Below are 14,181 nucleotides of genomic sequence, written 5' to 3'. Positions count from 1 at the left end.
TACAGCCATATTGCCAGCACAGACTCGATCTGTCAAAAGCAGTTTCAATAAAATCCTCAGTGTCCATCTTCTCCAAGCTAGCTCAAATCACTGGTTGTAACAGTGTTGCGGTATGTTGTAGCCAGACAATAATGAGCCAAACCATGTCTTCCAACCATTTAATTTAGATGAAAAATTCATTACAACACCTAGACAATTTTATTTTACCAGGTAAGTTGACTCAACACATTCTCATGGACAGCAACAACCTGGGGAATAGTTACAGGAGAGAGGAAGGGGGATTAATGAGCCAATTGGAAAACAAGGAGTCCACAAAGCACAAAGGGCTATGCATTTCAACACAAAGCAGTGGCAGGTCAGACAGGCCCTCAAACAAGGATGATGGAAGATTACATATCTGAACATAATGTCATAAAGCTGAAATACCACAGAAAAAAAAAAAGTACAAGCAATCTTTCCCCTCTCTGCCTGTGAGTTAATGACAGCCATTAAAAAAATCCATTACTACTATAAATGTTATCGGGTCACTGCTACACTGTCTATCTGCAGCCGCTGGCCCTGCATCCTATAATATGAAGGGCGGGACAACCAGGGGCCTGTGGCTTTAAAATGACTACTGTGGATTGACTGGGAGGAAGGTAGTCTCTAGACAGATGGGTTGCTTGCAGCAATGTACCGATGCTCCAGTTTTAACATGTATGTGTCAGTTGGGACAGGGAGGACGAGTCACAGGTAACGTCATTGCCGCACCCGCTTCATGCACCACAGTCAAATGAAGAGTGGAGCGCTGGGGGGGGTGAGACCCAGGGAGAGTGGGACCCTAAGGTCTAAGGTGATGGGGGTAGAAGGCAAGATGGGTTGAAGTAGAGGTGGCAGATGTAAGACCACCAAGGGTCTCCTCTTACCTCCAGAGGGCCTGTATGAAAACATTAGTTTTGTTTATGGATGTGCTCGCTTTGTCCTTCACACAGCCTCCAAGGCTGATAGAGTGAGAGTTACATGATCCACCTTGGGCAGAAATAGGAAATGTGTCTGTGCACACCAGCTGTTGCTGAGGTCTCTCAGGCTGTAAGAGGCCCTCTGCCTTCCCTGGCACAGCCAAATAAAGAGCCAAAGAATGAAGTGTGTGTGTGCACTAGCCTCTCAGAGCCTATATTCCAGTTTCCTTCACCTTTCAAGGTAGCTGGAGGACATGGTGGGGGTGGATTTCATTTAGCATCAGGTCTAATGGGACGAGGGCGTTCGCTCACTGAAAGAACATTTTCTCAGCACTGTATAGCGGCAGTTATTGTAGAGTCAACATTTGTCAGCGGTGAGGGTTCGGCATAAACCTGTCTGATGTCTAAGGCGTTTTACTTTGACACATTCCCCCCAATGACTGACAGGCAGCCTCCGAGACATCCCTCTGCCTCACAAATGACAGCTTAGATTCTATATTCATCACCCAGCCGTCTCCGAAGAGGAAACATGTACACCACTGCGTGAGAGAAGGCAGAGCTGCTATTCCATTTGCCGTCGGTCTGTTGAGAGTTGAGTTGAGGGGCTCCCTAAGCAGAAACCTACAAGGGGGACGTCAGAGGGGAAACCATGAGTGCAACCCTGCTGTCTGTTACACAGTAATGCAATATCACCAGACTCAATAGGAAGACATACTGACTCATGTAGCTCTACTAGGAGGAAACAAACAAGTAACGTGTGATGACAATTGAACAATGTGTTACAGTATAATGGATCTTGAAACCCGATTCATAAAGACAAAGCTATAGGCTCCATCTGAGTCGTTGTACCTTTATAAGGCCATTATGGATTTCAGGAAATCAGAGGAGCTGCCAGTCTGGACAACGCCTGTAGAGAAAATGAATAATTCAGAGAATACAGTATTATCTTCTCTCAAAGCACTGCCATTCACAAACAGATAAATCTGTAGGCTTAAGTGGTTTTATTTACAAGTGAAATACAGATGGTACTAAATACTTGCCTAATTGATTCAAAGTTAACAATATTACCAGAGGTGGAATTTTTGTAAATAATTTCTCACTGGAGGACAAAATCCAAAACGACTGAAATATCTGAAGGAATGCGTAGTCTGAGGCTTCAGCAGTGCAGCCCGGCTTCAGTTGTCACCAAAATGTATATCACTGCTCCTTAATTACAGCTGTGTGTTTAATCAAAAAGCATAAAACTCCTCCCAAGCAGGTGCCATGTGTCTGATGAGAGGATTGATGTGTTAGAGCCCTGGGAAACCACCCCAGCGCTTTGATTACATTTAAGAAATCCTGTCTTTAATACACCCCATTACTGCTGTGCTGACATACAAATCTTCCCCAACATGGACCCATCTATGGCCTGATCAATTTTTATACTGCTGAGCAGTCCTCTTTCTCCCCATTTTTTCCCACCTCAAAATTCACATTATATAGGATTTTCTTATGGAAAAATGGCAATAAAAATCTGTTACTGCCCAGAAGATGTGTGCGTGTCAGTGGGTTGCCCATGACTAAATGCTTCTGAGAAAATAAAATGTAATTCTGTAGTAAGCAGATCTGTTTACATGTTATTTATTTTTATGCTTCTAAAAAAATATATTGTGAAGTGCAACATTGATTTAGATCATAACAAATGTCTCTGTACAGGTCGGAGGGAGAATTTACGAATCCTTTGCACAACTCCTTTAATTGAATTTTCCAAATCTCTCACCACACACAAATAATCAATACCTTCTGCTGAGGGAAACTTGCCTCAGAATTATTATGGCCTTCGCTTTACAATTCTGTAGTCATCAGCACATACAGGCAGGAGTCCTCCCTACTGGGGTATTTGTAATGCCTGGACAACCCTGTGGATTTATGTCTGCCTGAACCCTGATTGCTCACAAAAAGTGACTTCTCCAGAATGCTTACCGAAACTTTTGCTAAACTTAAATAATGGCCGTAAGAGCTGCGCAACACCTCAGCAGGCACGTTGAAGAAAGAAGAGAAAGGGAGCAGGTTCAGAGGTTATAATGTCAAAGTTCAAATATTATTGTCAATTGACTCCAGTCTTGGCAGTGTTTGGCCTGGCGCTGTACTGAGCTACGCTGTTTGAGGCGTTGCTTGGCCCCTGAGACAGCATCAGTCTCAAAGCCCAGATCTAAGAGCTGGTGTTCTCAACACGGCGCAGGTAACAATGAGGTGAGTTTAGTCACATGCACAGGGTCGCAGATGTAAATGCAGGGTACAGTGAAATTCTTAAGCTCCGAGCAGTGCAGGTCAAACAGAAGTGAATGAAACAAGAATACAAATACAGCACCAGTCAAAAGTTTAGAAACTTACTCATTCAAGTTTTTTTTTTTTTTACATTGTAGAAAAATAGTGAAGACAAACTATGAAATAACACATATGGAATCATGTAGTAACCAGAAAAACAAATCAAAATACATTTTATATTGTTCAAAGTAGCTACCCTTTGCACACTCTTGGCACTCTCAACCAGCTTCACGAGGTAGTCACCTGGAATGCATTTCAATTAACACATGCGCCTTGTTAAAAGTTAATTTGTGGAATTTCTTTCCTCAATGCGTTTGAGCCAATTAGTTGTGTTGTGACGAGGTAGGGGTGGTATACAGAAGATGTCCATTTACCAAATATGGCGAAGTCCAAATTATGGCAAGAACAGCTCAAATAAGCAAAGAGAAACGACAGTCCATCATTTCTTTAAGACATGAACATTTCAATAACTTTTTGCAGCCGCAAAAACCATCAAGAGCTTTGATGAAACTTGCTCTCATGAGGACAGCCACAGGAAAGGAAGACCCAGAGTTACCTTTGTTGCAGGAGGACATGTTCTTTCGGGTTACCAGCCTCAGAAATTGCAGCCCAAATAAATGCAAGTAACAGACAACTTCAACTGTTCAGAGGAGACTGTGTGAAATCAGGCCTTCATGGTTGAATTGCTGCAAAGAAACCACTACTAAAAGGACCCCAATAATAAGAAGAGACTTGCTCGGGACAAGAAACACGAACAATGGACATTAGGCCGGTGAAAATCTGTCCTTTGGTCTGATGAATCCAAATTTGAGATTTTTGGTTCCAACCACTGTCTTTGTAATATACAGAGTAGAACGGATGATCTCAGCATGTGTGGTTCCCACCATGAAGCATGGAGGAGGTGTGATGGTGCTTTGCTGGTGACACTGTTGGTGAGTTCTTTAGAATTCAAGGCACACTTAACCAGCATGGCTACCGCAGCATTGTGCAACGATATGCCATTCCATCTGGTTTGCGCTTAGTGGGACTATCATTTGTTTTTCAACAGGACAATGACCCAACACACCTCCAGGCGGTATAAATGCTAGTTGACCAAGAAGGAGAGTGATGGAGTGCTGCATCAGATGACCTGGCCTCCACAAATCACCCAACCCCAACCCAGTTGAGATGGATTGGGAGGAGTTGGACCGCAGAGTGAAGGAAAAGCAGCCAACAAGTGCTCAGCATGTGGGAACTCCTTCAAGACTGTTGGAAAAGCATTTCAGGTGAAGCTGGTTGAGAGAATGCCAAGAATGTGCAAAGCTGTCACTAAGGCGGCTATTTGAAGAAAGTCAAATATATATATATTTTTTAATTGATTTGTTTAACACTTTTTACTACATGATTCCATGTGTTATTTCATAGTTTTGATGTCTTCACTATTATTCAACAATGTAGAAAATAACACTGGGAGAGCCCTCGGGGATAGGCAGAATTTCTTCAGCCTCCTGAGGTTGAAGAGTCGCTGTTCCTTCTTCACCATGGTGTCCATGTGGTTTGCCCATTTCAGCTCTTCGAAGGATGTGTACACGGAGGAACTTTATGTTTTTGACCGTCTCCGCGGCGGCCCCGTTGATGAGGATTGGGTCGTGGCCAGCCTGGTTCCTCCTGAACACCTCAATCAGCTCCTTTGTTTTGCTGATGTTGAGGTTGTTTATCTGGTACCGCGTCGTCATAGTGCCTACCTCCTCTCTGTAAGTCGTCTCGTCGTTGTTGGTAATCAGGCCTACTACAGTCATGTTGTCAGCGAACTTGATAATGGAGTTGGAACTGTGTGAGGCCAGGGAGTACAGAAGGGGCATTAGGACGCATCCTTGTGGGGCCCCCCGTGTTGAGTCATGCTCTAGTCACAAAGCAGAGGAGGACGCCTAGGGCTTTCCCTTATACCAGGCGCTCTCTGGAACACTGGAGTTTTCGACACTGAAAACAGGAAGCTTAGCTCACACAACTCAGCAGGCGTTTTCTACTTTTCCAGCCACAGAATATGACCCGTAGTTCTGTGAATTAGTTAACAGAGTGTCTTTGAACTGCATTGTTTTGACCCAAATTGAGCATTTTCCCCCTTAACTACAACTGTTTGTTTGTTTTACGGCAGCCTATCAGCTTTTCCTGGAGAGTGCAGGCAGAATAATCCAATCACCAAATCGGATTTGTATGACATTGCATTCATTGTGGACTGACTACACAAAAAGCTGACAGTTAATTAGAAGAGAGAACTTGTCAAATCTATAAATCAATCATTCTGGTGACTTCCTCGGGAAGGCCTGATATTAGGCCAGATTTACATTCTCATCTACTACCGCTGTAAAAGACTATATTTTACCCATCACCCCGTGAAACACATACCCAAACTTATACTAGCCTCGAGGATGTAGGCTTACATAAACAATCTGTCGCGGCAGTTACCATATTCGACAGGACTGTTACACTTTAGATCAATTATAAAGCAATTGAGTGCACTCTTAAATCTAGCTTAAGGGTCAGAACTGAAGTCAGAACTGCTAAATAAATAAAACGAACTATAAATGTAATGCAGGTTGAGAAGAACGCAGTCACCCTGACAAAGCAGTTACACTTTTCAGAGCATCTTACACCTTTCCATACATTAATGCAGGGCCTGAATGCCATAGCCAGCGAGTCTAAAACGTTTTACACTGGGAAGCAGAGCGATGCCTACATGACACGATCACCATCATCGGTCTAGATTTCACACTCCCTCCACAGCACAGATATGGGCCAGCGCTCCGCTCGCCTTGTCCACTGTCTTGAATAAAAAAGCTTGTTTACTTTAAAAATGTGTCTCAAAGCAACAGAGGAGCTATTATCTTCCCCTAGCTATCTAGTTTGACGATGCGAACTTAGTTGTTGTAAGGGGGTTTATGCACAACCGATAAATTTCACGCTCCACCATGTGATAGAAAATGTGACGTTCCTCTGGTGTGGGGCCACAAGGCAACACATATGTTACGCTTCTTCACTGTAACTAATTAAAACAATTTTCGACGACCTTATCAGAAAACAAGCCCGACTTCCCTGACAATCCCCCTATTCATTTCCCACAAATCACCATTATGTGATTGGATCACAAGTATAGCTTTGCTGGAGGCATAATGTGTGCCTGAAATAATCAAATTAATTCTCTGCCTGGGAAATTGTGTTTGTGTTGGGAAAACAAAATGTTGTTTTTCTCCAAAGATAGTTTTTCTATTGGAAAATGGAGACAGACAAACACATTGAATGAATAGTGGATAAATGGTGATAAATAGGCCCAGTAGTAGATCAGATCAAAGCCTAGTAGCCCCAAGCCTGTCCATGTGACTGCATTCAAACCCATCACACCCATGTCAACCAGCTCATTAACAAACACGTTGTTTTCTTACTATCCCTTCATTTAAAAAGGGTAAATCTGCGACTGCTACATCCATATACCCATTGATTGAATATAACTTATGAATGCCTCGTGAGCTTAGTTCATATCCCATCAGAACTCAAAATACAAGCTTGTTTTACTCCTTCGTTTGTAAGCAAAACATGCCTAAAAACATGGGTAATACTATCATTTTGATTTCATGGATGGTCAGTCCTTGCATCAATTGCTCTGTAAATTTCAGTGGTTACATTTCTCTAGCCCCATCCCTCAGCTATTTACCAAAACACTGGCTGGGTGATTGCTTTGTAGTTGTTTGAACTGTAGATATTCCCTTTAAGGAATACTAGAGAAAAGTCACCATCATAATAACATATGATAATCTAATTACAACCCAATTCAATGCAGGAAATATCTCATCTGAATGTATGGACAAGAAAACACAACATTAGTTTTATAGGATTGGTCAAAAGGAGGAGGAGCCCACGCACTGATACGCTTTTCATTTTAGATGCTGCTAATGTTTTGTCCCTATTGACCTTCCTCAGAGCACATAATCTCATCATAAAAAAAGTTATTTAAAAGCTAAACTCAGCATAAAAAGAAACATCCTTTTCAGGACCCTGTCTTTCAAAGATAACTTGTAAAAATCCAAATAACTTAACAGATATTAATTGTAAAGGGTTTAAAACACAGGTTCCCATGCTTGCTCAATGAACCATAAACAATTGATGAACATGCACCTGTGGAACGGTCGTTAAGACACTAACAGCTTACAGACGGTAGGCAATTAAGGTCACAGTTATGAAAACTTAGGACACTAGAGAGGCCATTCCACTGAGACTGAAAAACACCAAAAGAAAGATACCCAGGGTTACTGCTCATCTGTGTGAACATGCCTTAGGCATGCTGCAAGGAGGCATGAGGACTGCAGATGTGGCCAGGGCAATAAATTGCAATGTCCGTACTGTGAGACACCTAAGACAGCGCTACAGGGAGACAGGACGATCAGCTGTCCGTCCTCGCAGCGGCAGACCACGTGTAACACCTGCACAGGATCAGTACATCACACCTGCGGGACAAGGACAGGATGGCAACAACAACTGCCTGAGTTACACCAGGAACGCACAATCCCTCCATCAGTGCTCAGATTGTCTGCAATAGGCTGAGAGATGCTGGACTGAGGCCTCACCAGACATCACCGGCACCAACATCGCCTATGGACACAAACCCACTGTCGCTGGACCAGACAGGACTGGCAAAGTGCTCTTCACTGATGAGTTGCGGTTTTGTCTCACCAGGGCTGATGGTCGGATTCGCATTTATCGTCAAAGGAATGAGCATTACACCGAGGCCTGTACTCTGGAGCGGGAATGATTTGGAGGTGGAGAGTCCGTCATGGTCTGGGGCGGTGTGTCACAGCATCATTGGACTGAGCTTGTTGTCATTGCAGGCAATCTCAACGCTGTGCAATACAGGGAAGACATCCTCCTCCCTCATGTGGTACCCTTCCTGCAGGCTCATACTGAAATGACTCCCCAGCATGACAAAGCCACCAGCCATACTGCTCGTTCTGTGCGTGATTTCCTGCAAGACAGGAATGTCAGCATTCTGCCATGGCCATCGAAGAGCCCAGATCTCAATCCCATCGAGCACATCTGGGACCAGTTGGATTGGAGGGCTAGGGCCATTCCCCCCAGAAATGTCCGGGAACTTGCAGGTGCCTTGGTGGAAGAGTGGGGTAACATCTCACAGCAAGAACTGGCAAATCTGGTGCAGTCCATGAGGAGGAGATGCACTACAGAACTTAATGCAGCTGGTGGCCACACTAGATACCGACTGTTACTTTTCATTTTGATCCCCTCTTTGTTCAGGGACACATTATTTAATTTCTGTTAGTCACCTGTCTGTGGAACTTGTTCAGTTTATTTCTCACTTGTTGAATCTTATTGTTCATACAAATATTTACACACGTTAAGTTTGCTGATAATAAACACAGTTGACAGTGAGGATGTTTCTTTTTCTTCTGAGTTTACAAGTGTCTACCACACTTAGTAAATAATCTGAGATATGATTGTGTCAATAAAGTATCGTTTATCCTAAACACTTTAAAATGTTATTACATAATTAGAGTAGCACGTACCTTGCAAACGGCTCTGGCCAGCACCATTCACACTGAGGCTGGACTCTGCTTTGGATGCTGAAAATATGTTCCAAATCTCATAACATTTTTGGACAACAAGCACACCGACAAATAAAAAGTAACAAACAAAATATCTGACAACCATTTATTTGCTCTAAGTAACCCCTGGCCCCAACTAACTATTCATTAGTAACTAACTAAATCTAGTTTACAAACCAAACTAACATTTGTCACATAAATTCTAGGGACTATTGCTTTTTCAGTGTATTACTTAACTTAGTTCCACTATAGCAGGGGTTGGCAACAGGTGGCCAGCGGGCCAAAACCGGCCTGCGAGTGATTTTTGTTTGGCCCCCCCCCAAAAGTTTTAGTAAAAATAATAATAAATTGGTAGAGATTTCAATTTTGGGGTAAAAAAAAAGACAAAATCACCAGCTCAAATGGGTTTAATTGAGTAAATCTGGGTGGGCATTGGCCCAACAAACTTGGGAGCTAGGCACACCCACTGGGGAGCAAAGCGCAGATAATCAGAATTTGTTTTTCCCCACAAAAGCGCTTTATTACAGATATAAATACCCCCCAGTTTCATCAGCTGTTCGGGTGGCTGGTCTCAGACGATCCCACAGGGAAGAAGCCGAATGTAGCGGTTCTGGGCGGGCATGGTCACACATGGTCTGCATTTGTGAGGCCAGTTGGACGTACTGATAAATTCTCTAAAGCAACGTTGGAGGCGGCTTATGGTAGAGAAATTAACATTACATTCTGTGGAAACGTCTCCGGTATGCCAATTGCGGTTTTGTCACAACACAATGGCTTCCTCAAAACTTGATACAACTGTGGCATTGTGTTGTGACAAAACTGCACATTTTAGAGTTGCCTTTTATTGTCCCCAGCACAATGTGGACCTGTGTAATGATGATGCTGTTTAATCAGCTTCTTGATATGCCACACCTGTCAGGTGGATAGATTATCTTGGCAAAGGATAAATGCTCACTAACAAGGATGTAAACAAATTTGTGCACTTTGAGAAAAATTAGCACATTTGGAACATTTCTGGGATCTTTTATTTCAGCTCATGAAGCAAACACTTTACACATTGCGTTTATATTTTTGTTCAGTATAATTATGTTCCGGCCCCCTGACCATCTGCTTCGACAAAAATCGGCTTGCTGCTTAATCTAATTGCCTACACCTGCACAATAGCTTATTGAATGGCCCTTGCCATCATACCATATACTGTATGGTCATACTAAGTGGTTAAAACCCCACTGACCAAGTTCTCTGTGTCTCCTCAGTTCAGTCTTCAGGTCAGCAGAGCCTCTAGAAAAGAAACTCTTCAGCTCACTGCTGCCCTCTGCAGCCTGATGCCAAAAACAATACATCACTTTTCTCAGATTGATATTTAAAGGGTGAGCAGCTCCTTAACATCAACTATAAACTGTCCCTACAGTGCATGCAATGACCTGAGAATGCCAGAGCAAAAATCAAGGTTAAGGCTATCATATACTGTAACTCAAACTGGAGCTATGATGGAAGCACTAAATGTCTTTTTTCATCGATAGGGAAATTTGACAAAACATTTTTTACTCACCACTATTTTCTTCAGCTCTTGCCTTGCCTTGATAAATGCTCCAACTGATGCTTCCAGTTTAGAGCTGATGGCATGTAGTCTGGTCCAAATAAATTAAAATGTCCAAATGAAGTGTTAAATACATTCAAATCATAGGTTAGAGATATAGGATTATACTACTGCTATAGTTAAAACTCTCATAATATCCCATAATGACAGCACGTCTAGTCTATCAAATACGTCATGACCATACTTGAATGGTAACATTTAAATAGATCCCTCTTAAATGACTGCACTATAAAATTCAAAACTAATGCTTGTCTTGATGGATAGAACAGACTCAGAATGGGTATGCTTTGGGGAAGGAAATTGCCCTCGTCTTAAAGTACTCTTATCCAACTATTTTTAGTGCTATGTAAATCACTGATAATTCGGCCAATGATGAATCCACTTTGTTGCATGTCTCCTGTCATTAAATTATGATTTGTCATAATGACCATCAGCCAAGTGTGGCAATTGAAATATATCCCCCTTCTTAATAAAAAGGAGACATCTTCAACAAACAGGACGTTATTATATACTGAACAAAAATATAAACGCAACATGTAAAGTTTTGGTACCATGTTTCAGGAGCTGAAATAAAAGATCCCAGAAATTCTCCATACTAAAAAAATATACAAATGCTCCTCTCTTACACGACAGCATGTTCCAGTTCCCGAAATGTGTCACGCTGCATGAGACAAACGGTGGTCACACCAGATACTGACTGGTTTTCTGATCCACATCCCTCCCTTTAACTTCTTGGTGACAGGTGGGCAGTATTGAGTAGCTTGGATGAATAAGGTGCCCAGAGTAAACTGCCTGATACTCTGTCCCAGATGCTCATAGATGCATATTATTAGTATCCTTGGATAGAAAACACTCTGAAGTTTTTAAAACTGTTTGAATGATGTCTGTGAGTATAACAGATCTCATATTGCAGGCGAAAACCTGAGAAAAATCCAACCCGGAAGTGGGAAATTTGAGGCTTGTAGTTTTTTTAAAAACTCAGTCCCTATTGTAGATACAGTGGGATATTGGTTATGTTGCTTATTGGTTATGTTGATTCTACTGTGAAGTGGGACTGAATGAGAGAGGAATGAGTCAGGTGTCTGGCAGATTGCCACAGGCTCTGAGGCGCGGTCACAAGAGAGTTAGCTCTCGTTCCATTGCTTTTCTACAGACATAGGAATTCTTCGGTTGGAACATTATTTAACATTTATGATAAAAACATCCTAAAGATTGAATCTATACTTAATTTGACAAGTTTCTTCAGGCTGTAACGGAGCATTTTGAACTTTTCATCCGACGTTTAGCTGGACCTGAACGCGCTTTTGGATTTATTTACCCAACGCCGTAACAAAAGAAGCTATTTGGACATTATCAAACATTTATTGTGGAACTGCGATTCCTGGGAGTGCATTCTGATGAAGATCAAAGGTAAGTGAATATTTATAATGCCATTTCTGACTGATGTCGACCACCCAATATGGCAGATATCTTTTTTACTGCTTTGTTGTCTGAACGCTAGACTCAGATTATTGCATGGTTTGCTTTTTTAAAATTTTAAATCTGACACAGCGATTGCATTAAGGAGAAGTATATCTCTAATTCCACGTATAACCGTTGTATTTTCATCAACATTTATAATGGAGTATTTCTGTAAATAGATGTGGCTCTCTGCACAATCACCGCATGTTTTAAAACTACTGAACGTAAAGCGCCAATGTAAAATGAGATTTAAAAAAATATAAATATGCACTTTATCGAACAAAACATACATGTATTGTGTAACATGAAGTCCTATGAGTGTCATGTGATGAAGATCATCAAAGGTTAGTGATTCATTTTACCTCTATTTGTGCTTTTTGTGACTCTTCTCTTTGGCTGGAAAAATGGCAGCGTTTTTCTGTGAGTTGGTGGTGACCTAACATAATCGTTTGTAGTGCTTTCGCTGTGAAGCATTTATTTTTATTTTTTAAATCAGACACTGTGGCTGGATTAACGAGAATTTTATCTTTAAAATGGTGTAAAATACATATGCTTGAGGAATTTTAATTATGAGATTTTTGTTGTTTTGAATTTGGCACCCTGCACTTTCACTGGCTGTTGGCAAGGTGGGACACTACCGTCCCACATATCTCAGAGAGGTTAAAAGGCATCTGTGACCAACAGATGCATATCTGTATTCACAGTATTGTGAAGCCATAGATTATGGCCTAATGATTTTATTTCAATTGACTGATTTCATTATATGAACTGTAACGCAGTCAAATCTTTGAAATTGTTGCATGTTGCATTTATATTTTTGTTCAGTGTATATATAGCTAGCTTAGCAGTATTGCTGTTGTGTACATGGAGACATCGTGATATTTACAGTACTCACATTTCCACTTCCGTCTGTGGCACCTGTTGTTTATGGGAATTAGCAGTTTTCCCACTGGCTTTGGCTTTACCTGTTGAAGTACAAAATGTCACAATGGAAATTGCAAAAATATGCAAATTCATGAACATTTTATATAGATGTTGAACAAGCTATACATTTAAATACTGTCAATTATTACCATTTATAAACTAGGTGAATCGAGCCCCGAATGCCGATTGGCTGACAGCTGTGGTATATCAGACCGGATACCACAGGTATGACAACATTTATTTTTACTGCTCCAATTACATTGGTAACCACTTTTTTATAGCAGTAAGTGCCCTCATTGCATCATGCCTAAGAACAGCCCGTAGCCATGGTATATTGGCCATATACCACCCCCCAGTGCCTTATTGCTCCTGCATACTACCTCTTCTTTTACGTGTTACTCTTTTATTGTTGGTATTGCACAATGTACTGCATTGTTGAGGGAGCTAACAAGCATTTCACTGCACCTTTTATACTGGCTGTAAACTGTCTATGTGACAAATATTTTTTGTTTTGTTTGATTTTCTGAGGTCATTTCTTTGTCATGATGTGGAACCTTACTGTACCAGCTTGGGGAGCTGCACTTGGACTCATCTGGTAGGTACCAGTCAATGGGGAGAAGTTCCTGTTTGGTGCAGGTCTCTTGGCTGGTGTCTGCTTTGTGCATAGACATACAAATAATACATTTACCCATTACATTTTCTCCTGGTTATGCTTATTAGCACCAACGTTATGATGCAGAACAGAACTCACACACCCAAAAATTGCCAGTTCAATTCATCTAGCTACAGTAAGTTAGGCTCAAATTCCCTTATGACAATCACTGATGTATTCTACATTAACTCACGTTGTCATTGTCCTCCATTCGGAGTGTTCTTTTGACTCTGTGAAAGACAGTGAAGATAATTTAGAAATATGAAAGAAAGTGTGTATTAGAAACTATAGTACTGTTAGCTTAATTAGTACCCCCCCAGACTGGCTTGTTTAGCCAACGTTAGCTACTGTAGCGAGTTCGCTAGTTTATCGAGAACAACTACTTCGAAATCAAACTTTAATTTGCAGTTATTACATTGTATGATGAATAATGTTGATAAATGTGTAGTTATCTAACACAAAGGAATAGATAGTAAGATACTTACGGCATTTTGTTGTTGATAGTTGACAAACAACTTCTGAGAGGCCCAGTCCAATGGTAACAAATTTGGCGCGTACAGCGTTTGCAAGAGAATTTGAGTCCTCCGGAAACATGAGCAACACGAAATTCTTATCTGCCGGTCAAAATTACATCTCTTATCTTTAATATCAAAGTATTCGCATATAGTATTGATTTAAAAAAAATATGTATCATTAAATACACCTATTTTT

At 41.3% G+C, this 14,181-nt stretch overlaps 1 protein-coding gene across 6 annotated transcripts; it reads right to left on the bottom strand.

Annotated features, from left to right (window-relative positions):
* Positions 1-144: 144 nt before the first annotated feature.
* si:dkey-148h10.5 (integrin subunit beta 3 binding protein) lies at positions 145-14,080 on the bottom strand. 6 transcript variants are annotated; one of them, XR_006083476.1, is made up of 9 exons: positions 13,956-14,080; positions 13,664-13,700; positions 13,378-13,473; positions 12,790-12,859; positions 10,386-10,464; positions 10,068-10,155; positions 8,795-8,851; positions 1,788-1,845; positions 145-1,559 (listed from the first exon to the last, which is right to left on the bottom strand). XR_006083476.1 is itself a non-coding variant. In XM_024422311.2 (9 exons), the coding sequence occupies exons 1-8, from the start codon at positions 13,958-13,960 to the stop codon at positions 1,790-1,792; spliced, it is 483 nt and encodes a 160-aa protein (XP_024278079.1). In that variant the 5' UTR covers positions 13,961-14,080; the 3' UTR covers positions 145-1,559; positions 1,788-1,789. The 6 variants fall into 6 exon arrangements, 2 of the variants coding, with proteins under 2 accessions (XP_024278079.1, XP_024278080.1); XR_002953660.2 differs by having other exon boundaries at positions 13,378-13,470; XM_024422311.2 differs by having other exon boundaries at positions 13,383-13,473.
* Between the last annotated feature and the right edge of the window lie 101 nt (positions 14,081-14,181).

Source organism: Oncorhynchus tshawytscha, linkage group LG05, assembly GCF_018296145.1.
Source record: "Oncorhynchus tshawytscha isolate Ot180627B linkage group LG05, Otsh_v2.0, whole genome shotgun sequence".
In the NCBI taxonomy this organism is placed as follows: domain Eukaryota; kingdom Metazoa; phylum Chordata; class Actinopteri; order Salmoniformes; family Salmonidae; genus Oncorhynchus; species Oncorhynchus tshawytscha.
This window is presented reverse-complemented; position numbering and strand designations above follow the sequence as displayed.